The sequence below is a fragment of the Talpa europaea genome, assembly GCF_964194135.1.
Source record: "Talpa europaea genome assembly, chromosome: X".
Taxonomy (NCBI): domain Eukaryota; kingdom Metazoa; phylum Chordata; class Mammalia; order Eulipotyphla; family Talpidae; genus Talpa; species Talpa europaea.
Window position 1 is genome coordinate 82257477 of NC_140081.1, and position 25288 is coordinate 82282764.

The 25288-nt window shown below is 40.6% G+C and overlaps 2 protein-coding genes across 2 annotated transcripts; both read right to left on the bottom strand.

The window, feature by feature from the left end:
• Positions 1-5440: 5440 nt before the first annotated feature.
• LOC311187687 (olfactory receptor 5AR1-like) lies at positions 5441-6541 on the bottom strand (the record flags this gene model as incomplete). Its single annotated transcript, XM_084259015.1, has 1 exon — positions 5441-6541. One exon carries the CDS (start codon positions 6539-6541, stop codon positions 5441-5443), a length of 1101 nt encoding a protein of 366 aa, XP_084115141.1.
• Positions 6542-15763: 9222 nt separating this feature from the next.
• On the bottom strand, positions 15764-16681 carry LOC311187688 (olfactory receptor 5G9-like; the record flags this gene model as incomplete). The annotated part of the gene is made up of 1 exon (XM_084259016.1): positions 15764-16681. The coding sequence occupies one exon, from the start codon at positions 16679-16681 to the stop codon at positions 15764-15766; it is 918 nt and encodes a 305-aa protein (XP_084115142.1).
• Positions 16682-25288: the final 8607 nt, after the last annotated feature.

Here is a 25288-nt window from a genome sequence, read left to right on the forward strand (position 1 = left end):
CATTCTGACCCCAATCCCTCCCCTCCCACATCCAACCCCTCCAAAAGTGTCTCTGGTTCATAGTTTTTTGTTGATTTTGATTTTCACTTTCTTATAGTTATTCATTTTCCTGGTCCCTTATTTAAGTTTTCTAGATTCCTGCTATGAGTGAGACCATCCGGTATTTTTCTTTTTCTTTTTGGCTTATTTCACTGAGCATGATCCCTTCCAGTGCCATCCATGTTGCTGCAAATTGCATGTGTTTATCTTTTTTGAATGCTGAGTATTATTCCAGGTATATATGTACCACATCTTCTTGATCCAGTCATCTATTTTTGGGCATTTGGACTGTTTCCAAAGCTTAGCTATTGTAAACAGTGCTGCTATAAACATAGGTGTGCAGGTGCTCTTTGGAATTGATGTTTCTGTGTCCTTTGGGTAAATACCTAGGAGTGGAATTGCTGGATCATATGGAAGCTCTATGTTTAGTAGGTCTAGAAATCTCCACACAGCTCTCCATAGTGGTTGGACCAGTTTGCACTCCCACCAACAGTGCAGGAGATTTCCCTTTTCTCCACACCCTCGCCAACATTTGTTGTTGCTAGTTTTTTTAATATGTGTCATTCTCACTGGCGTAAGATGGTATCTCACCACATTTTTGCACCCAACACTAATGATAAAGGACTGATCACAAAAATCTGCAAAGAGCTGATGAGACTCAACAACAACAAAGTAAATAACCCAGTCAAAAATGGGCAGAAGAGCTAAAAAGAAACTTCTCTGAAGAGGAAATGCAAATGGCCAACAGGCATATGAAAAAATGTTGAACATCACCTGTAATCAGGGAATTGTCTGGGAAGAATATTAAAGCAATACTGCTCACCCAAAATATATGGAGACTTACTTTGATATATGACTTGTTTTATAATTTTGAAAATGTTTCAAATATGATGGAAAAAAATGTCTATCCTACATTTGCAGGGCCAGGATTCAATTATATGTGTGTATTAGCTCAAATGTCATAATTTTGTTATTTAATATCACATGTTCTTAAGTAACTGCTTCATTCTTCCTGAGAGTATTGTGTTCTTAATTTCAGAACAAAAACAGCCTTTTTCCAGGTTCTCCTGTCAAATTCTGCATCTTTCAGAACTTCCATCTCTTGTCTATAAATGAGATGGACATTGGGTTCAAAATAATAGATACTGGGCCACCCCCGTTGCGCAGCAGTTGAGCACTATGTTGCGAAGCTGCCCGCAGCCTCTGCAGCGCCGGTTCTATAGCAGGCTGCTCCCTGGCTACTCCCTGGCTGCTCCCAGATGCTCCCCGGATGCTCCCAGGCCACCGGAGGAGGGTCCCTCATGGCGCGCAGACCTATCCTGCCGCCCCGCTACTCCCCTCAGCAATGTACTTCGGTCCTTCAGCCTGCTCTGCTCCAAGCTCTACCTCTGGTGAATTCTCTCACCCTCCCGCGCTTTGACTGTACCCAGTGCTTGTATAAATAAATAAAATAAAATCTTCAAATCCTTTAAAAAAAAAATAGGTACTGGGGATGTAGGTACTCACTAACCCAGAGGTGCTGATCATTACTCTCTTGTACATCAGAGTAATATCAGTAAGCCCAAGCCCTGGTGGGGGAGGAGGATTAGTCACAAGCCTGAGGACGTTTCAGTAAGTCCAGAAGTGACAAAATGCCCATGATACAAATCAGGGACACAGGACGTGTGGTTGATTATTCATCCATGGACATTTACTGAATGAATGTCTCCTGCCAGCAAAGTGGTTACATAGCTCTCACGCAACTTTGTCCTGCCCTCCATGGCATACAGTCTAGTAGAGAAGCAATAAATGGGCATAAGAAATATGAAATGGAATAAGGCAGTCCAGGAGTATAAGGTGAGTGTATGCTTCAATCGCTGAACCTCAACTTCCAAGAAAGCAGTGAACACTTCCTGTGAGCTTGGGAGCAGGTCATGACTAGAAAGATGAGTGAGAAATCGTCACTGATGAACAGTGAAGGCATGTGGATGAGGACATGAGTGCAAAGGCGAGGATATGAGGTGGGTAAAGGTACAGAAGTTCTGACAGATAAGGCTTGAATGGTGAGATTCTGATTGTGGAGACTTTGTAAATTAAGGGACTTGGTATTTATTCCGGGGACAATGAGAAGCAGTGAAGAGTGTAAAGTAGACCAGGATGGGGTCAAGCTTCTGTTTAGAAAAATCACAAAGCAGCAGAATGGGAGCGAGGGAATTGGTCAGGGACAAGCCTGCAGGCAATGAGACTGGTTAGGAGTCTACAACAATAGTCCAAATGATGGAATAGAGGAAACCCGTTGTAGGACAAAGGAATTCCCAACAGGAAGGTGCTAGGAATGAAGCACATCCTTTAGATTTGATGCCTATAGACCAAAATGAGTTCACTGCACAACACTTGCCTAAACTTCCAAATCTAACTTTGGCGTCAGTTGTGAGTTAAGAATTATTCTTGGCATGAAGCTTGACCACCACCTCACACCATACACAAAAATCAACTCAAAATGGATTAAAGAACTAGACATAAGACCTGAAACCATAAAATATATAGAAGGAAATATAGGCGAAACACTACGTGATTTGCACATCAAAGACATCTTTACAGACACATCACCCAAAGCAGTGATAGTGAAGGCAAAGATAAACAGCTGGGACTACATCAAATTAAAGAGCTTTTGCACAGCAAAAGAGACAATAACAAAAACAAAGAGAAACCCCACCAACTGGGAGAACATTTTTGCACCCAACACTAATGATAAAGGACTGATCACAAAAATCTGCAAAGAGCTGATGAGACTCAACAACAACAAAGAAAATAATCCAGTCAAAAAATGGGCAGAAGAGCTTAAAAGAAACTTCTCTGAAGAGGAAATGCAAATGGCCAACAGGCATATGAAAAAATGTTCAACATCACTTGTCATCAGGGAAATGCAAATCAAAACTACCATGAGATACCATCTTACACCAGTGAGAATGGCACATATTAAAAAAACTAGCAACAACAAATGTTGGCGAGGGTGTGGAGCAAAAGGAACTCTTCTGCACTGTTGGTGGGAGTGCAAACTGGTCCAACCACTGTGGAGAGCTGTGTGGAGATTTCTGGACCTACTAAACATAGAGCTTCCATATGATCCAGCAATTCCACTCCTAGGTATTTACCCAAAGGACACAGAAACATCAATTCCAAAGAACACCTGCACCCCTATGTTTATAGCAGCACTGTTTAAAATAGCTAAGCTTTGGAAACAACCCAAATGCCCAAAAATAGATGACTGGATCAAGAAGATGTGGTACATATATACCATGGAATATTACTCAGCATTCAAAAAAGATAAACACATGCAATTTGCAGCAAAGTGGATGGCGCTGGAAGGGATCATGCTCAGCGAAATAAGCCAAAAAGAAAAAGAAAAATACCGGATGGTCTCACTCATAGCAGGAATCTAGAAAACTTAAATAAGGGACCAGGAAAATGAATAACTATAAGAAAGTGAAAATCAAAATCAACAAAAAACTATGAACCAGAGACACTTTTAGGGGGGCGGGGGCGGGAGGGGAGGGATTGGGGTCAGAATGGGGGGCTGCAATTGTATGGGGAATATAACAATAAAATTTATAAAAAATAAATAAATAAATAAATAAATAAAATATTAAAAAAATAAAAAAAAAAAAGAATTATTCTTGGCGATCCCTTGAGGAAAAGAACTCAAATTCTTCCATCATCTGGTCAATACGAAGATACAGAGTATAGACAGAGAAAAGGGTAAAGCCTTTTGGAAGTCTTGGCCTCCATGAAACTTGGCAATTTACCACAAGTCTAAGCAGCCATGTATACACAAAGCCATTTTGGGTCAAATTAGGTAAATCAGGCTTGTAGATTGTATCCCACATACGGTAGTAGGGGATTGCTTAGATAAAAGTAAGAGATCTACAACGAAGATAACAAATAAGACATCAAGGGAAAAAATAATAACAATACAAAACACAACAAAACAATAACAAGGTGACATTATAAAGAAGAAACATCCTGCAGGGGAGGAGATGGAGAGGGAAGAGAGAGAGGGAGGGAGGAGCACAGGGGACTGGGGTGATGGTGCACGGGTGCACTGGTGAAGTTAACTCTATGGGGTCTACACCTGGCAGGGGAGGGGGGAATGCAACCAATGTTTATGAATGAAAATAATGTAAAATAATTATAAATAAGAAATAAAATAAAATAAAAGGACAAATAACCCTGCCCAATCATGTCCCCATTTTCTTAATATATATTTTCTGATCTGCCATCTCCCCATTTTATCAATAACGTTTGCTTCTAAATTTGCCTTCCACCCTGCTGCCACCAAACAAGAGTCTTGTGCGGCTAGATTATTCTATCTCAGACTTTGAGCTTCAGTTCCCCTCATTGGTTCCACTATAACTCATTGCTCCTACTTCTCACCCTTAACAGGCTTTATTCCTCTCACTCATCTCTTCCTAGAGGTTCTCTGATGAACCCACTCTATCCGGCTTGCCATGCACTGAAATCCAGTCTCACTGTCTAAATTCTTTGGTGTTCACTGATGAGCTTTTCAGTAGGAAATTGAGCAGGTGATATATCACAATGGAAATAACTAAAGATCTTTCAAAAAACATGAGGAATCAAATTCTGCATTCACTTTTCATAAGTTGTCTTTCCTGGAATGACTCACTTAACTCTTTGTAGCTCTATTGTTGTCATCTGTAAGATGGGAGAAATAGTACCGACCTCATAAAGTTTGGGGGAGGATTAGGAGACAACAGATTTAGAATTTTACAAACAGAAAGCACTCAATAAATAAACGGCAATTTAAAGAAAAAGTCACAGTTTGTTTGTTTTGGGTAGAATCATCTCTCTTCCAATTGAGTTTGAAGCTGACAAAAGGCAGTCGGCATAGTTTTGTCCTTGGAATCCTTTGCCACCACTTTCTGCAGTAAAGAAATATATACAACTGTATACAAGAACTGTGTACTGACCTGATTATGCAAGGACAAAGTCATAGGTAGAGAATACATTGTGCATCTTCAGAGGCTGAATCTAATGTAAATTTGAGAGACAGGATGTTCTAAGCATGGAAATCACCAGACAACCTAGATTTGCGGAGTACAGAGAGATGGTGGCATCGTCCCTTGTGCTAAAACAGTGGAAAGTAATAGGAACAGAGTTTCAGTGCGGGACAGTCCTTAACTGATATCAAAATTCCAATGTTTGCAATCTATGTGATCTTCTCAAAGCAGCAAAACTCTGTGAATCTCAGCTTTCCAACCTATTAAGTATAAATATAATACTAACTTCCAGAATTGTGAAGAAGATCTAAAACATATTACATTGAGAATTTCTAGACAAATATCTGAGAAATGATCAATGGTCAACAATATGTCCCCTCCCTCTCCTTCCCTTTCTAAGGACATCATGAAAATCTGGGTAAGGGGAGAGAGAATTGAGGTGTCTTCTTGATGATGTTCCCAAAAGTTTCCTTTACATCTTTGTTCCTGAGACTGTAGATAATTGGGTTGAGCATGGGGATGACCACCGTGTAGAAGACAGAAACCAGACTGCCCTTACTTCCTGAGTACTCAGTGGATGGACGCAAGTAGACGAACACTGTGGTTCCATAGTACACACTGACAGCAGTCAGGTGAGAAACACACGTGGAGAATGTTTTGTGTTTGCCTGTGGCAGAGGGGATTCTGAAAATAGCCAGGAAGACATATGTGTAGGACACCAGGATGACTGTCAAGGATACAAACACATTAAAGCCAGCACAGGCAAAGAGGATATTTTGGGCAATCTGTGTATCAGAGCAAGAGAGTTTTAAAAGGGGAAGGATATCACAGAAGTAGTGGGTGATGACATGGGACTTACAGAAGATCAGATGAAAAACTGTGCTTGTGCTTAACACCATCTCAATCAGGCCCACTGCGTAGCTGGCAAGTACTAGCTGTAGGCAGAGTCGTGGGGACATGGTACTATGGTAGAGCAGAGGACTGCAGACAGCCACATAGCGGTCATAGGCCATGGACGCCAGGATGAAGAACTCAGTGATAGCAAAGACCAAAAAGAGAGCATTCTGTATCACACAACCAGAGAACGAGATGCTTTGGCACTCAGAGAAGAACCCCATCAACATTTTGGGGACCGTGACCGAAGAATAACAGAAGTCAAGGAAGGACAGGTTTCTGAGGAAGTAGTACATGGGAGTGTGCAGTTGGGGGCTGACCATTATGAGGGCAATGAGGCCCAGGTTTCCCACCACCGTGAAGGCATAGATGAAGAAGAAGAGGACAAAGAGGGTGGGCTGGAGTTGAGGGTCATCCGTGAGGCCCATAAGGAAGAAGTCACTCCACGTGCTGCTGTTTTTCGCTCCCGTTGCGTCACTGCAAGTCTGCAAGAAGGACACGCATGAGCACAGTGAGACAGGGAGGGCGGAAGTCCTTAAACAGAGGTGCAGGGGCTGCAGGTGCCCAGGCTGTGACACGATGTGTGTGCCCAGGTTTCGCCAAAATTTCATCCTGCCTCATTGATCTCTGGTCACCATCCAGGCTATTGGATGTACTTCAAGATTTAATGGTCTCTGAAGTCAAAAGAAAGGGTAGGAAAGTGCTATTTATGATCTTTGTGACCTTGGGCTATAGTATTTTCTCTTGTCTCTCTGTAAACAGGGATAATGCAAAAGAATATCAAATCATTATGTTGAAATTTAATAATTTTTTGTCAATTAAACCTCAAATAAAAAATAACAGGGTTAAAACTCCAGTCTGGTAACACTAGTTATGAGGACTGGAAAGGAAGGGAAGGAAATTGTCCATACCATCTCTAGCTTTTGGTGTAAGTGCCAGACCTGGAACTCAGGGTCTGAGTTCCTGACCCTGACGTTATTCGTCACTTGGGGGAGTTAAGAGCCTCCAGAAACATTGAATCTTTGTCCTCATCAGGACACAGGGGACAGCTTCACCCAAATTTCCTTCAAATATCACAACATTAATTCTGCTTAGGGTCACGTCTGCACTTTCAATTAACTAGGAAGATTTTCAATGTCTGACTATAGTTTATTTTAATACTGTTTTTCTGCTTGGGAGATGAGATACTGATGGACAAAGTACAACGTCACATAGAGGATTTGTATCATTGGATTTAGAGTCATACACAAGGCTATGAGATCTGAGTCCATATGCTTTAGCTCTATAGCCTTTTGAAAGTCCTTTCTGAAGAGTCACAAGATCTTCTTCAGTGAAATGGGAATAAATCACACTATTTCTTCTGATCTCACAGGATTGCTGCAAAGATCTAATATGCACCTCTAGGAAATGGTTTCTGAAGTGTAAATATAGTCAGGATGGATACTCAGGAAGAATGCACAGGGCTAGCCCAGTAAATTGTTCTAATGCTCCATGACAATTGTTAACTTGATGCCCTGGAGCCCCCATCTCCCTGAGTGCAGCCCTGGCACCTGCCAGCCCACCTTGTCTTTCACAACACTGGCCTCCATCTTCTTGTGGGTTCTGAGACAGACCCTGGAAGAGAAAAGTAGATTAGCATGAGGCAAACTAGTTAATGCCCAGTGCCCTACGTTACTCTGAGGATGTGGCTGTCTGCTTTTTTTGGAATTTTATTATAGTCACCTTACTGGCCATCTTTGGGGAATGGAAATTTTCACAGCATACAGTATTGTCTGTTAAAACGTTTAGCTAATATCCTGAATATATTAATACCTACCAATAATATTGTACGTAACAAATGCTTCACATTTTGTTGGGTAATTGATATAAAGCATATCAGTTCATTTCCCCTGAGAAGTATTGTCTATTTTCATGAAAAATGAATGTTATCATGATCAGATATTGGGACATCAGCATCAATACAATTATTTTTGCCTTGCCACAGGTAGTCTAAGCTTGGAGCATTCCAATACTTTTCTCAGGGTCTCATAGCTAGTCCAGGGCAGAATCTACATTCATATGGAGGTTTGCAATATTGTAACACTACTGTTTTATCCATGCTGTCATTTTGAAATATAGTCATATAATTTGTGGTTATTATTAAAGTTTATTTAGGGCATTTGCAAATCTATCCTTTCCTTGTTATTGCACTAATATTAGAAATTATCGGGACTGTTTCTCTCAATTTTACACATGATGAATAGAAAGCTATGGAAGACGTAAGTGCCTTGTTTTGGGTCATGCAAGCCTTCATTCATTCAGCTAATATTCATTGGGTATTAGGGGTGTTTCAGGCAATGTGCTAGCTAGGCACTAGGAGCACTTTCGTAAACTTTGCAATTGAAAGGAAGAGATGGACCGCAAACAAACGAAAAAAAATTAAGAACTAAAATAGTGTAATTAAAAAGAAAATAAAATAAACTAATAGAATAGAGGGAGCTGAGTGTTTTGAATGGAAACATTAGGCAGCATGGAAGGGAAATCCTTTCTGAAGACCTGACATTAGATTAGACATTAAGGGCTGGAATCCACTTGGAGAGGAGCTAGTCATACAAAGATCCAGGATACACAAAGATGCTCAGCAATACTGTTGAACTGGAATCCAGGTCTCCTAATTCTACACAGCACTGGCGTCTCCAGTTGGAAGTCTCGCCCAAGTAGAGGCTAACTAGAGATGGCTGGTAATTTGGAACATTATAAACTCCATCTATACACACCCTGTCCGTGATCACCCACCTTTATTCTCTGAATATCTCTAGATGTTACGAGTATTCAGCAGCCACTTTCTTTCCTCTGAACTCATCAAAAATGCTTCAGACCAGCATTGGTGGTTGGGCTCCTTCGGATGTTCTTTTGGTGGAAGAAAAAGTGCATGTCCCCCTCACTACTCTGGGCTTGGCCATGTCTGTGTAATTGGCAGAATCATTAATTTATCCAAGTTTCTGCCTTCTTGACTGGTCTCCTGAGATGCTGAACAGTAAGCCCAGGGGTAAGCAGCTGTGACGTCCAAGATGGCTGGAGCAGCGAGCAGAGCCAGTCCCAAAAGGATGTTTTCACTGACTCATGCTGAGAGTTTGGGGACTTGTAGTCAGTACTGAGATGTTTTGCAAACAGTTGGGAGAAACGAATGTCTATGAGATATATTGTATTATTAGTTATAATAAAAAATTTATTAGTTATATTAAATATCCTCAGCCACAATTAAAATACAATTGTTTTCTCAAATTTAAGGTATCTAGCAATTATTGGCAAAACGGCAAATACATAAGATGGTACATATATCTTAGTTTGTGATCTCTCATACCACCTTATTTACTCAACTCTTTACTCTGAGGGTAAACTGTAAATTACTTTTAAACAGAAAAGAATTATCTCATTAGTTTCTTTTGGGGGGTCAATAATGTCCTGAGTGCCACTCAGTGTCGTAATGATATATTCTTGTAACTGAATTGTGTGTGGTGACCAGTTGCCTTCTGCCATACTCATTCCATTTTTTCCAAACCAGATTTGAGTTGTGGAGTTCTTGTTTTTATGCATGTTTTATTTTTCCATTCAATGAATGTGGACCTCCCACTATATACACAATTTGGTGTGTTACTTATTTTCACTGATTTCCAGTTTTTTTGCTTCGAATGGGGGTTAATAACCACTGCTTTGTGGACCTCAAGGTTGTTATTGGACTCAAAGGAGATCATGTGTGGGAAAGTCTCTCGAAATTACATGCTTCACGCTATCTCATATTCAAGGAGTGTGCTGATATTGCTGATCATAGAAGTAGAGTTAGATTTTTGCATAAATTCAAAGATGTCTCGATTTCTACACCTGGACGTAAACTTTCACTTTTTATACATTAACTATAATCTGAAAACATCCAGAACTTTTTCCCTGAATGCCTTCAGTCAATTTTAAGTGAATACTACGTCCTAATTAAAAGCACAACTGTTACACTTTGGTTTAGATAATCAAATTAAAAATCTTTTACAGAAGTACTGTGGTAATTTTTTCAGTCAGTCACCTTTATATTTACCCATCCTTGGTTGACAGTTTGCATCTGTCCTCTGAGTACATTTCTTCAGTGTTGGTGTTATATGATATTTCTGAATTCCAGGTTGTATATAAAAAGCTGGTTGCGGATAATGGAACTTCTCTGTAGCACCTGTTGAGTCCTCTCCTGTGGTTCTTTGAAAGATGTGTAAACATCTCTAATGCTGTGTAAGCATTATATAAAAAAGATGCTCTTGTAAAAGTATGAGAATAGCCCAGTATTCCAGTCCATCATCATCGTCACTCTTTGGTTATGAACTTCAAACGTTGTATCAGGCCCTGCCTCTCAGTGTGACTCTACTCTAAATGCTGGGGATATGGAGCTGAAGAAAGGATGGAAAGCCGAATATATGAGGTAGGAGCTCCATGACTAGTGGAAATGACAGACATAAAAATAAAGCAAAGGAATTGCAAGAAGATAAACACAACACAGGACTCTGCAGCAAGTCGATCGAGCACAGACATGGAGTGCGGAATCAGTTTGGAAGGGAAGTAGTAAGAGTGAAGGTCTACTGGGGGACCTGTCATCTGTGATGGGATTTTTTTATTTTTTCCAAAGCTCTTTTCATGGATTATTTCATTAATCTTAATAATATGTTAGGTTTTGAAGGATGAATAGAAGCCTTTCAAATCAATAAGGGGAGGAAGGAGTTTCAGGCAGAGGGAATATTCACTAAGCAGTGACAGGAGAGGGGGGCCAGAAAATGGCAGACACAGAACATGGAGTGCCCAGATTTCCATCCTGAGGAGTGTGGGCTTTAACTCTGTGTCAAGGAGAAGCCACTAAAGGAATTTTAAATGGGGATTGGCATAGTTATGTTTGTGTTTTTGAAAGTTACACACCTTGGTTAGCCACGCAAATGCTAATTTCGAGGTGGGGAAAAAGACTGAAGTAGGAAGTCCAGTGAGGAGGCTGTTGCTTCAATACAGGAGAGAATGGTGGTCATTGAAAAAGGAGGAGGCGATGGCTTCAGGCTATAGTGATTTTGTTGTCATTGTCATTAAACAATCCCCCTCATCATCATGCAACTTTATCAAAAGTAATTTGTGGAAGAAAATAATTATTCAAAGTATTCACAAGCATATCAATTATGTCATAACCTGGAAGTTCACATGGAAATTGGTCATTTGACGTTGGCCTCATGTCCCATAGTAACAATAGCCGCCCCAGATCTCTGGGCATCCCAGAGCAGTCTATTTAAAGTACAAGTACTTGACATGGCCAACCTGGTGGCCTAGGAGTTAAGTTTCAACCTTACCACTGCTATGGCCTGAGTTCAATCCCCAGCCAGGGAGCTAACCCAAATGGCACAGCGGACCTCTGTCTTGCCCGCTGCTTCCCTCAGCAGTGTATTTCAGTCGATCCACCTGTTCAGCTCCCCACTCTGTCTCTGGTGAATCCTCTCAACCCTCACTCCTCAGGCCTATAACCCAGTTCTTCTAAAAAAAAAAAAAAAAGGAAGAACAGAATTTTAAAAAGATATTTAAAAATTTATGAAATAAAGTAGAACAACCTGAAACACTGTATATTTGCAGTGAAATGTGGTTATTTTTGAAGAAAATTAATTGCATGAATAAATGAAATAACGACAAACCTATGAGTATGACTTACAAACACATGCAAGGGACTGTGTTAGGTATCTGAGAGAGGCAAAGACGTCTGCCAGGGAGCTCTTGGTAGTAGTGAAATAATAAAAGTCTTTCACCTGGACAGCTCACCAAAGTGGCAATCCTCCCTAATGGCCAGCTTGCTTGTCACTAAGGCTAAGCCTGAAGACTTTCTAAAAGAAAATCCAATAAATGTTACATAATCTTCAATACACAAAGAATACCACCCTAAAGATCACATGAGGTGTCAGGTCTTCAATTTCAATTCATGAATTTTTCAAAAACTAAGTTTAATGACATCATAACTTACCCATGGCATTGGTGGCACAGGAGTCAGTGACTGATTGACTTTCCTCAGCATTTAATAGCTTATCCATGTTTCCCACATAAAAATAAAATTTTGACTCTGTTTTCTATAGAATAGTCCATCTCATTAAAGTTTTTATATTTCATGGCATACTCTTATTTTCAGTATCTTTAATATTTATTTTTTGTTTCTATAGTAATAGCTAATAATATTATTCAGGTCTTGATTTAGTCTTCTGATCCAATCTTATCTGAGTATTGCCTAGCTTAAAGTTGTAAATTTTCAGCTTGACTTATTAAGGCATTTTGAGTTTTGTGTCCTGATTTCTTAATTTCTGTTCTGAGATTTCTTTCCTTTCTTTTATTTTCTTCTGCATTTTTTCATAGGTCTATATTGTTGAATCCAAATACATGGAGGTCTTTTTTTGTAAATCAACTTCTGTCTTACTGCTTTTTGTCTGGGAAGAATATTAAAGCAATATTGCTTACCCAAAATTTATGGAGACTTACTTTGATATTTGACTTGTTTTATAATTTTGTAAATGTTTCAAATATGATGGAAAATAATGTCTATCCTACATTTGCAGGGCCAGGATTCAATTATATGTGTGTATTAGCTCAAATGTCATAATTTTGTTATTTAATATCACATGTTCTTAAGTAACTGCTTCATTCTTCCTGAGAGTGTTGTGTTCTTAATTTCAGAACAAAAACAGCCCTTTTCCAGGTTCTCCTGTCAAATTCTGCATCTTTCAGAACTTCCGTCTCTTGTCTATAAATGAGATGGACATTGGGTTCAAAATAACAGGTACTGGGCCACCCCCGTGGCGCAGGAGTTGAGCACTGTGTTGCGAAGCTGCCCACAGCCTCTGCAGCGCCGGTTCTATCGCGGGCTGCTCCCTGGCTACTCCCTGGCTGCTCCCAGATGCTCCCCGGATGCTCCCAGGCCACCGGAGGAGGGTCCCTCATGGCGCGCAGACCTATCCTGCCGCCCCGCCACTCCCGTCAGCAATGTACTTCGGTCCTTCAGCCTGCTCTGCTCCAAGCTCTGCCTATGGTGAATTCTCTCACCCTCCCGCGCTTCGACTGTACCCAGTGCTTGTATAAATAAATAAAATAAAATCTTCAAATCCTTTAAAAAAAAAATAGGTACTGGGGATGTAGGTACTCACTAACCCAGAGGTGATGGTCATTACTCTCTAGTACATCAGAGTAATATCAGTAAGCCCAAGCCCTGGTGGGGGAGGAGGATTAGTCACAAGCCTGTGGAAGTTTCAGTGGGTCCAGAAGTCACAAAATGCCCATGATGCAAACCAGGAACACAGGACGTGTGGTTGATTTTTCGTCCATGGACATTTACTGAATGAAAGTTTCCTGACAGCAAAGTGGTTACATAGCTCTGAGACAACTTTGTCCTGCCCTCCATGGCATACAGTCTAGTAGAGAAGCAATAAATGGGCATAAGAAATATGAAATGGAATAAGGCAGTCCAGGAGTGTAAGGTGAGCATATGCTTCAATCGCTGACACTCAACTTCCAAGAAAGCAGTGAACACTTCCTGTGAGCTTGGGAGCAGATCATGACTAGAAAGATGAGTGAGAAATCGTCACTGATGAACAGTGAAGGCATGTGGATGAGGACATGAGTGCAAAGGGGAGGATATGAGGTGGTAAAGGTACAGAAGTTCGAACAGATAAGGCTTGAAAGGTGAGATTCTGATTGTGGAGACTTTGTAAATTAAGGGACTTGGTATTTATTCCGGGGACAATGAGAAGCAGTGAAGAGTGTAAAGTAGACCAGGGATGGGGTCAAGCTTCTGTTTAGAAAAATCACAAAGCAGCAGAATGGGGGCAAGGGAATTGGTCAGGGGCAAGCCTGCAGGCAATGAGACTGGTTAGTAGTCTACAACAATGGTCCAAAGGTTGGACTAGAGGAAACCTGTTGTAGGACAAAGGAATTTCCAACAGGAAGGTGCTAGGAATGAAGCACATCCTATAGATTTGATGCCTATAGACCAAAATGAGTTCACTGCACGACACTTGCCTAAACTTCCAAATCTAACTTTGGCGTCAGTTGTGAGTTAAGAATTATTCCTGGTGATCCCTTGCAGAAAAGAACTCAAATTCCTCCATCATCTGGTCAATACGAAGATACAGAGTATAGACAGAGAACAGGGTAAAGCCTTTTGGAAGTCTTGGCCTCCAGGAAACTTGGCAATTTACCACAAGTCTAAGCAGCCAGGTATACACAAAGCCATTTTGGGTCAAATTAGGTAAATCAGGCTTGTAGATTGTTTCCCACATACGGTAGTAGGGGATTGCTTAGATATAAGTAAGAGATCTACAACGAAGATAACAAATAAGACATCAAGGGAAAAAATAATACCAATACAAAACACAACAAAACAATAACAAGCAGACATTATAAACAAGAAATGTCCTGCAGGGGAGGAAGTGAAGAGGGATGAGAGGGAGGGAGGGAGGAGCACAGGGGAATGGGGTGATGGTGCACGGGTGCCCTGGTGAAGGAAATTCTATGGGGACTACACCTGGCAGGGGAGGGGGAAATGCAACCAATGTTTATGAATGAAAATAATGTAAAATAATTATAAATAAGAAATAAAATAAAATAAAAGGACAAATAACCCTGCCCAATCATGTCCCCATTTTCTTAATATGTTTTTTCTGATCTTCATCTCCCCATTTTGTCAATAACGTTTGCTTCTAAATTTGCCTTCCACCCTGCTGCCCTCAAACAAGAGCCTTGTGCGTTCAGATTATTCTATCTCAGACTTTGAGCTTCAGTTCCCCTCATTGGTTCCACTATTCACTCATTGCTCCTACTTCTCACCCTAATCAGGCATTACTCCTCTCACTCATCTCTTCCTAGAGGTTCTCTGATGAACACAATCTATCTGGCTTGCCGTGCACTGAAATCCAGTCTTACTGTTTAAATTCTTTGGTGTTCACTGATGAGCTTTTCAGTAGGAAATTGAGTAGATGATATATCAGAGTGGAAATAACTAAAGATCTTTCAAAAAACATGAGGAATCAAATCCTGCATTCACTTTTCATTAGTTGTCTTTCCTGGAATGACTCACTTAACTCTTTACAGCTCTATTGTTGTCATCTGTAAGATGGGAGAAATAGTACCGACCTCCCAAAGTTTGGGGGAGGATTAGGAGACAACAGATTTAGAATTTTACAAACAGAAAGCACTCAATAAAATAACGTCAATTTAAAGAAAAAGTCAGTTTGTTTGTTTTGGGTAGAGTCTTCTCTCTTCCAATTGAGTTTGAAGATGGCAAAAGGTAGTGGGCATAGATTTGTCCTTGGAATCCTTTGCCACCACTTTCTGCAGTAAAGCACTGTATACAATAAGTATTCAATAAATTTACTGACCTGATTATGCATGGACGAAAGTCAGAGGTAGAGAATACATTGTGCATCTTCAGAGGCTGAATCTACTGTAAATTGGAGAGACAGGATTTTTGAAGCATGAAAATAACCAGACAGCCTAGATTTGGGGAGTACAGAGAGAAGGAGGCATCTTCCAATGTGCTAAAACAGTGGAATGTGATAGGAACAGAGTTTCAGTATGAGACAGTCCTGAACTGATATCAAAATTCCAATGTTTGCAATCTATGTGAACTTTCCAAAGCAGCAAGCCTCTGAGAATCTCAGCTTTCCCACCTATTAGTGTAAATATAATACTTAACTTCCACAACTGTGAAGAAGATTCAAGACATATTACCTTGAGAATTTTTAGACCAATATCTGAGAAATGGTCAATGGTGAACAATATGTCCCCTCCCTCTCCTTCCCTTTCTAAGGACATCATGAAAATCTGGGTAAGTGGAGAGAGAATTGAGGTGCCCTCTTGAAGATGTTCCCAAATGTTTCCTTTACATCTTTGTTCCTGAGACTGTAGATAATTGGGTTGAGCATGGGGATGACCACCGTGTAGAAGACAGAAACCAGACTGCCCTTACTTCCTGAGTACTCAGTGGATGGACGCAGGTAGACGAACACGGTGGTTCCATAGTACAGGCTGACAGCAGTCAGGTGAGAAACACACGTGGAGAATGTTTTGTGTTTGCCTGTTGCAGAGGGGATTCTGAAAATAGCCAGGAAGACATATGTGTAGGACACCAGGATGACTGTCAAGGATACAGTCACATTAAAGCCAGCTCCGGCAAAGATGACAAATTGCACGATTTGTGTGTCAGAGCAAGAGAGTTTTAAAAGGGGAAGGATATCACAGAAGTAGTGGGTGATGACATGGGACCTACAGAAGTTCAGATGAAAAACTGTGCTTGTGCCAAACACCATCTCAATCAGGCCCACTGCATAGCTGGCAAGTACTAGCTGTAGGCAGAGTCGTGGGGACATGGTACTATGGTAGAGCAGAGGACTGCAGACAGCCACATAGCGGTCATAGGCCATGGACGCCAGGAGGAAGAACTCAGTGGCAACAAAAACCACAAAGAGAGCATTCTGTATCACACAACCACAGAACGAGATGCTTTGGCACTCAGAGAAGAACCCCATCAACATTTTGGGGACTGTGACCGAAGAATAACAGAAGTCAAGAAAGGACAGGTTTCTGAGGAAGTAGTACATGGGAGTGTGCAGTTGGGAGCTGATCATTATGAGGACAATGAGGCCCAGGTTTCCCACCACCGTGAAGGCGTACATGAAGAAGAAGAGGACAAAGAGGGGGGGCTGGAGCTGAGGGTCATCTGTGAGGCCCATAAGGAAGAAGTCACTCCATGTGCTGCTGTTGCTCGCTCCCGTTGAGCCACTGCAAGTCTGCAAGAAGGACACGCATGAGCACAGTGAGACAGGGAGGGCGGAAGTCCTTAAACAGAAGTGCAGGGGCTGCCCTGGCTACCCGGGCTGTGACACGATGTGTGTGCCCAAGTTTGGCCAAAATTTCATCCTGTCCATTCATCTCTTGTCACCATCCAGGCTGTTCGATGTACTTCAAGATTTAATGGTCTCTGAAGTCAAAAGAAAGGGTAGGAAAGTGCTATTTATGATCTTTGTGACCTTGGGATATAGTATTTTCTCTTGTCTCTCTGTAAACAGGGATAATGCAAAAGAATATCAAATCATTATGTGGAAATTTAACAATTATTTGTCAATTAAACCTCAAATAAAAAATAACAGGGTTAAAACTCCAGTCTGGTAACACTAGTTATGAGGACTGGAAAGGAAGGGAAGGAAATTGTCCATACCTGCACTAGCTTTTGCTGTAAGTGTCAGACCTAGAACTCAGGGTCCCGTCTACAGTATTTGTCACTTGGGGGAGTTAAGAGCCTCCAGAAACATGGAATCTTTGTCCTCATCAGGACACAGGGGACAGCTTCACCCAATGTTCCTTCAAATATCACAACATTAATTCTGCCTAGGGTCACGTCTACACTTTCTATTAACTAGGAAGATTTTCAATGTCTGACTATAGTTTATTTTAATACTGTTTTTCTGCTTGGGAGATGAGATACTGATGGACAAAGTATAAGGTCACAAAGAGGATTTTTATCATTGGATTTAGAGTCATCCACCAGGGTATTATATCTGAGTCCATATGCTTTTTAGCTCTATAGCCTTTTGAAAGTCCTTTCTGATTCACAATATCTTCTTCAGTGAAATGGGAATAAATCACACTAGTTCTTCTGATCTCACAGGATTGCTGCAAAGATCTAATATGCACCTCTAGGAAATGATTTCTGAAGTGTAAATATAGTCAGGACGGATACTCAGGAAGCATGCACAGGGCTAGCCCAGTAAATTGTTCTATTGCTCCATAACAATTGTTAACTTGATGCCCTGGAGCCCCCACCTCCCTGAGTGCAGCCCTGGCACCTGCCAGCCCACCTTGTCTTTCACAACACTGGCCTCCATCTTCTTGTGGGTTCTGAGACAGACCCTGGAAGAGAAAAGTAGATTAGCATGAGGCAAACTAAGTTAATGCCCAGTGCCCTACGTTACTCTGAGGATGTGGCTGTCTGCTTTTTTTGGAATTTTATTATAGTCACCTTACTGACCATCCTTGGGGAACAGAAATTTTCACAGCACACAGTATTGTATGTTGAAACGTTTAGCTAATATCCTGAATATATTAATACCTACCAATAATATTGTACGTAACAAATGCTTCACATTTTGTTGGGTAATTGATATAAAGCATATCAGTTCATTTCCCCTGAGAAGTATTGTCTATTTTCATGAAAAATGAATATTATCATGATCAGATATTGGGACATCAGCATCAAGTACAATTATTATTGCCTTGCCACAAGTAGTCTAAGCTTGGAGCATTCCAATACCTTGCTCAGGGTCTCATAGCTAGTCCAGGGCAGAATCTACATTCATATGGAGGTTTGCAATATTGTAATGCTACTGTTTTATCCATGCTGTCATTTTGAAATATAGTCATATAATTTGTGGTTATTATTAAAGTTTATTTAGGGCATTTGCAAATCTATCCTTTCTTTGTTATTGTACTAATATTAGAAATAATCGGGACTGTTTCTCTCAATTTTACACATGATGAATAGAAAGCTATGGAAGAGGTAATTGCCTTGTTTTGGGTCATGCAAGCCTTCATTCATTCAGCTAATATTCATTGGGTATTTGGGGTGTTTCAGGCAATGTGCTAGCTAGGCACTAGGAGCACTTTCGTAAACTTTGCAATTGAAAGGAAGAGATGGAAAGCAAACAAACGAAAAAAAATTAAGAACTAAAATAGTGTAATTAAAAAGAAAATAAAATAAACTAATAGAATAGAGGGAGCTGAGTGTTTGGAATGGAAACATTAGGCAGCATGGAAGGGAAATCCTTTCTGAAGACCTGACATTAGATTAGACATTAAGGACTGGAATCCACTTGGAGAGGTGATAGTCATACAAAGATCCAGGATACACAAAGATGCTCAGCAATACTGTTGAACTAGAATCCAGGTCTCCTAATTCTACACAGCCCTGGCGTCTCCAGTTGGAAGTCTCACCCAAGTACAGGCTAACTAGAGATGGCTGGTAATGTGGAACATTATAACCTCCATCTATACACACCCTGTCCGTGATCACCCACCTTTCTTCTCTGAATATCTCTAGATGTCACAAGTATTCAGCAGCCACTTTCTTTCCTCTGAACTCATCAACAATGCTTCAGACCAGCATTGGTGGTTGGGCTCCTTCGGATGTTCCTTTGGTGGAAGAAAAAGTGCATGTCCCCCTCATTACTCTGGGCTTTGCCATGTCTGTGTAATTGGCAGAATCATTAATTTATCCAAGTTTCTGCCTTCTTGACTGGTCTCCTGAGATGCTGAGAACAGTGAGCCCAGGGGTAAGCAGCTGTGACATCCAAGATGGCTGGAGCAGCGAGCAGAGCCAGTCCCAATAGGATGTCTTCATTGACTCATGCTGAGAGTTTGGGGACCTGTATTCAGTACTGAGATGTTTGGCAAACAGTTGGGAGAAACGAATGTCTATGAGATATATTGTATTATTAGTTATAATAAAAAATTTTATTAGTTATATTAAATATCCTCAGCCACAATTAAAATACAATTGTTTTCTCAAATTTAAGGTATCTAGCAATTATTGGCAAAACGGCAAATACATAAGATGGTATATATTTCTTAGTTTGTGATCTCTCATACCACCTTATTTACTCAACTTTTTACTCTGAGGGTAAACTGTAAATTACTTTTAAACAGAAAAGAATTATCTCATTAGTTTCTTTTGGGGGGTCAATAATGTCCTGAGTGCCACTCAGTGTTGTAATGATATATTCTTGTAACTGAAATGTGTGTGGTGACCAGTTGCCTTCTGCCATACTCATTCCATTTTTTCCAAACCAGATTTGAGTTGTGGAGGTCTTGTTTTTATGCATGTTTTATTTTTCCATTCAATGAATGTGGACCTCCCACTATATACACAATTTGGTGTGTTACTTATTTTCACTGTTTTCCAGTTTTTCTGCTTTGAATGGGGGTTAATAACCACTGCTTTGTGGACCTCAAGGTTGTTGTTGGACTCAAAGGAGATCATGTGTGGGAAAGTCTCTCGAAATTACATGCTTCATGCTATCTCATATTCAAGGAGTGTGCTAATATTGTTGACCATAGAAGTGGAGTTAGACTTTTGCATAAATTCAAAGATGTCTCGATTTCTACACCTGGACGTAAACTTTCACTTTTTTTACATTAACTATAATCTGAAAACATTCAGAATTTTCCCTGAATGCCTTCATTCAATTTTAAGTGAATACTACGTCCTAATTAAAAGCACAACTGTTACACTTTGGTTTAGATAATCAAATTAAAAATCTTTTACAGAAGTCGTCTGTGGTAGTTTTTTCAGTCAGTCACCTTTATATTTTCCCATCCTTGGTTGACAGTTTGCATCTGTCCTCTGAGTACATTTCTTCAGTGTTGGTGTTATATGATATTTCTGAATTCCAGGTTGTACATAAAAAGCTGGTTGCGGATAATGGAACTTCTCTGTAGCACCTGTTGAGTCCTCTCGTGTGGTTCTTTGATAGCTGTGTAAACATCTCTAATGCTGTGTAAGCATTATATAAAAAAGATGCTCTTGTAAAAGTATGAGAATAGCCCAGTATTCCAGTCCATCATCATCGTCACTCTTTGGTTATGAACTTCAAAAGTACTATCAGGCCCTGCCTCTCAGTGAGACTGTACTCTAAATGCTGGGGATATGGAGCTGAAGAAAGGATGGAAAGCCGAATATATGAGGTAGGAGCTCCATGACTAGTGGAAATGACAGACATAAAAATAAAGCAAAGGAATTGCAAGAAGATAAACACAACACAGGACTCTGCAGCAAGTCGATCGAGCACAGACATGGAGTGCGGAATCAGTTTGGAAGGGAAGTAGTAAGAGTGAAGGTCTACTCGGGACCTGTCATCTGTGATGGGATTTTTTTATTTTTTTCCAAAGCTCTTTTCATGGATTATTTCATTAATCTTAATAATACGTTAGGTTTTGAAGGATGAATAGAAGCCTTTCAAATCAATAAGGGGAGGAAGGAGTTTCAGGCAGAGGGAATATTCACTAAGCAGTGACAGGAGAGGGGGGCCAGATAATGGCAGGCACATAGATGGAGTGCCCAGATTTCCATCCTGAGGAGTGTGGGCTTTATCTCTGTGTCAAGGAGAAGCCACTACAGGAATTTTAAATGGGGATTGGCATAGTTATGTTTGTGTTTTTGAAAGTTACACACCTTGGTTAGCCACGCAAATGCTAATTTCGAGGTGGGGAAAAAGACTGAAGTAGGAAGTCCAGTGAGGAGGCTGTTGCTTCAATACAGGAGAGAATGGTGGTCATTGAAAAAGGAGGAGGCGATGGCTTCAGGCTATAGTGATTTTGTTGTCATTGTCATTAAACAATCCCCCTCATCATCATGCAAATTTATCAAAAGTAATTTGTGGAAGAATATAATTATTCAAAGTATTCACAAGCATATCAATTAGGTCATAACCTGGAAGTTCACATGGAAATTGGTCATTTGACGTTGGCCTCATATCCCATAGTAACAACAGCCGCCCCAGATCTCTGGGCAATCCAGAGCAGTCTATTTAAAGTACAAGTGCTTGACATGGCCAACCTGGTGGCCTAGGAGTTAAGTTTCAACCTTACCACTGCTATGGCCTGAGTTCAATCCCCAGCCAGGGAGCTAACCCAAATGGCACAGCGGACCTCTGTCTTGCCCGCTGCTTCCATCAGCAGTGTATTTCAGTCGATCCACCTGTTCAGCTCCCCACTCTGTCTCTGGTGAATCCTCTCAACCCTCACTCCTCTTGCCTATACCCCAGTTCTTCTAAAAAAAAAAAAAAGGAAGAACAGAATTTTAAAAAGATATTTAAAAATTTATGAAATAAGGTAGAACAACCTGAAACACTGTATATTTGCAGTGAAATGTGGTTATTTTTGAAGAAAATTAATTGCATGAATAAATGAAGTAACGACAAACCTATGAGTATGACTTACAAACACATGCAAGGGACTGTGTTAGGTATCTGAGAGAGGCAAAGACGTCTGCCAGGGAGCTCTTGGTAGTAGTGAAATAATAAAAGTCTTTCACCTGGACAGCTCACCAAAGTGGCAGTCCTCCCTAATGGCCAGCTTGCTCATCACTAAGGCTAAGCCTGAAGACTTTCTAAAAGAAAATCCAATAAATGTTACATAATCTTCAATACACAAAGAATACCACCCTAAAGATCACATGAGGTGTCAGGTCTTCAATTTCAATTCATGAATTTTTCAAAAACTAAGTTTAATGACATCATAACTTACCCATGGCATTGGTGGCACAGGGGTCAGTGACTGATTGACTTTCCTCAGCATTTAATAGCTTATCCATGTTTCCCACATAAAAATAAAATTTTGACTGTTTTCTATAGAATAGTCCATCTCATTAAAGTTTTTATATTTCATGGCATACTCTTATTTTCAGTATCTTTAATATTCATTTTTTGTTTCTATAGTAATTGCTAATAATATTATTCAGGTCTTGATTTAGTCTTCTGATCCAATCTTATCTGAGTATTGCCTAGCTTAAAGTTGTAAATTTTCAGCTTGACTTATTAAGGCATTTTGAGTTTTGTGTCCTGATTTCTTAATTTCTGTTCTGAGATTTCTTTCCTTTCTTTTATTTTCTTCTGCATTTTTTCATAGGTCTATATTGTTGAATCCAAATACATGGAGGTCTTTTTTTTTAAATCAACTTCTGTCCTACTGCTTTTTGTCTGCGAAGAATATTAAAGCAATACTGCTCACCTGAAATTTATGGAGACTTACTTTGATATTTGACTTGTTTTATAATTTTGTAAATATTTCAAATATGATGGAAAATAATGTCTATCCTACATTTGCAGGGACAGGATTCAATTATATGTGTGTATTAGCTCAAATGTCATAATTTTGTTATTTAATATTACATGTTCTTAGGTAACTGCTTCATTGTTCCTCAGAGTGTTGTGTTCTTAATTTCAGAACAAAAACAGCCTTTTTCCAGGTTCTCCTGTCAAATTGCTGCATCTTTCAGAACTTCCGTCTCTTGTCTATAAATGAGATGGACATTGGGTTCAAAATAACAGGTACTGGGCCACCCCCGTGGCGCAGCAGTTGAGTACTGTGTTGCGAAGCTGCCCGCGGCCTCTGCAGCGCCGGTTCTATACCGGGCTGCTCCCTGGCTACTCCCTGGCTGCTCCCAGCTGCTCCCCGGATGCTCCCCGGCCACCGGAGGTGGGTCCCTCATGGCGCGCAGACCTATCCTGCTGCCCCGCCACTCTCGTCAGCAATGTACTTCGGTCTTTCAGCCTGCTCTGCTCCAAGCTCTGCCTCTGGTGAATTCTCTCACCCTCCCGCGCTTCGACTGTACCCAGTGCTTGTATAAATAAATAAAATAAAATCTTCAAATCCTTAAAAAAAAAAAAAAAAAGGAGGCACTGGGGATGTAGATACTCACTAACCCAGAGGTGCTGGTCATTACTCTCTTGTACATCAGAGTAGTATCAGTAAGCCCAAGCCCTGGTGGGGGAGGAGGATTAGTCACAAGCCTGTGGAAGTTTCAGTGGGTCCAGAAGTGACAAAATGCCCATGATACAAATCAGGGGCACAGGACGTGTGGTTGATTATTCGTCCATGGACATTTACTGAATGAATGTTTCCTGCCAGCAAAGTGGTTACGTAGCTCTGAGACAACTTTGTCCTGCCCTCCATGGCATACAGTCTAGTAGAGAAGCAATAAATGGGCATAAGAAATATGAAATGGAATAAGGCAGTCCAGGAGTATAAGGTGAGCGTATGCTTCAATCGCTGACCCTCAACTTCCAAGAAAGCAGTGAACACTTCCTGTGAGCTTGGGAGCAGGTCATGACTAGAAAGATGAGTGAGAAATCGTCACTGATGAACAGTGAAGGCATGTGGATGAGGACATGAGTGCAAAGGGGAGGATATGAGGTGGTAAAGGTACAGAAGTTCTGACAGATAAGGCTTGAAAGGTGAGATTCTGATGTGGAGACTTTGTAAATTAAGGGACTTGGTATTTATTCCGGGGACAATGAGAAGCCAGTGAAGAGTGTAAAGTAGACCAGGGATGGGGTCAAGCTTCTGTTTAGAAAAATCACAAAGCAGCAGAATGGGGGTGAGGGAATTGGTCAGGGGCAAGCCTGCAGGCAGTGAGACTGGTTAGGAGTCTACAACAATGGTCCAAAAGTTGGACTAGAGAAAACCTGTTGTAGGACAAAGGAATTCCCAACAGGAACGTGCTAGGAATGAAGCACATCCTATAGATTTGATGCCTATAGACCAAAATGAGTTCACTGCACGACACTTGCCTAAACTTCCAAATCTAACTTTGGCGTCAGTTGTGAGTTAAGAATTATTCCTGGTGATCCCTTGCAGAAAAGAACTCAAATTCCTCCATCATCTGGTCAATACGAAGATACAGAGTATAGACAGAGAACAGGGTAAAGCCTTTTGGAAGTCTTGGCCTCCACGAAACCTGGCAATTTACCACAAGTCTAAGCAGCCATGTATACACAAAGCCATTTTGGGTCAAATTAGGTAAATCACGCTTGTGGATTGTTTCCCACATACGGTAGAAGGGGATTGCTTAGATATAAGTAAGAGATCTACAACGAAAATAACAAATAAGACATCAAGGGAAAAAATAATACCAATACAAAACACAGCAAAACACTAACAAGCAGACATTATAAACAAGAAACGTCCTGCAGGAGAGGAAGTGTTGAGGGATGAGAGGGAGGGAGGCGCACAGGGGACTGGGGTGATGGTGCACGGGTGCACTGGTGAAGGAAATTCTATGGGGACTACACCTGGAAGGGGAGGGGGAAATGCAACCAATGTTTATGAATGAAAATAATGTAAAATACTTATAAATAAAAAATAAAATAAAATAAAAGGACATTCAACCCTGCCCAATCATGTCCCCATTTTCTTAATATGTTTTTTCTGATCGACCATCTCCCCATTTTGTCAATAACGTTTGCTTCTAAATTTGCCTTCCACCCTGATGCTGCCAAACAAGAGCCTTGTAGGTCCAGATTATTCTATCTCAGACTTTGAGCTTCAGTTCCCCTCATTGGTTCCACTATTCACTCATTGCTCCTACTTCTCACCCTAATCAGGCATTATTCCTCTCATCTCTTCCTAGAGGTTCTCTGATGAACACAATCTATCTGGCTTGCCGTGCACTGAAATCCAGTCTCACTGTTTAAATTCTTTGGTGTTCACTGATGAACTTTTCAGTAGGAAATTGAGTAGATGACATATCAGAGTGGAAATAACTAAAGATCTTTCAAAAAACATGA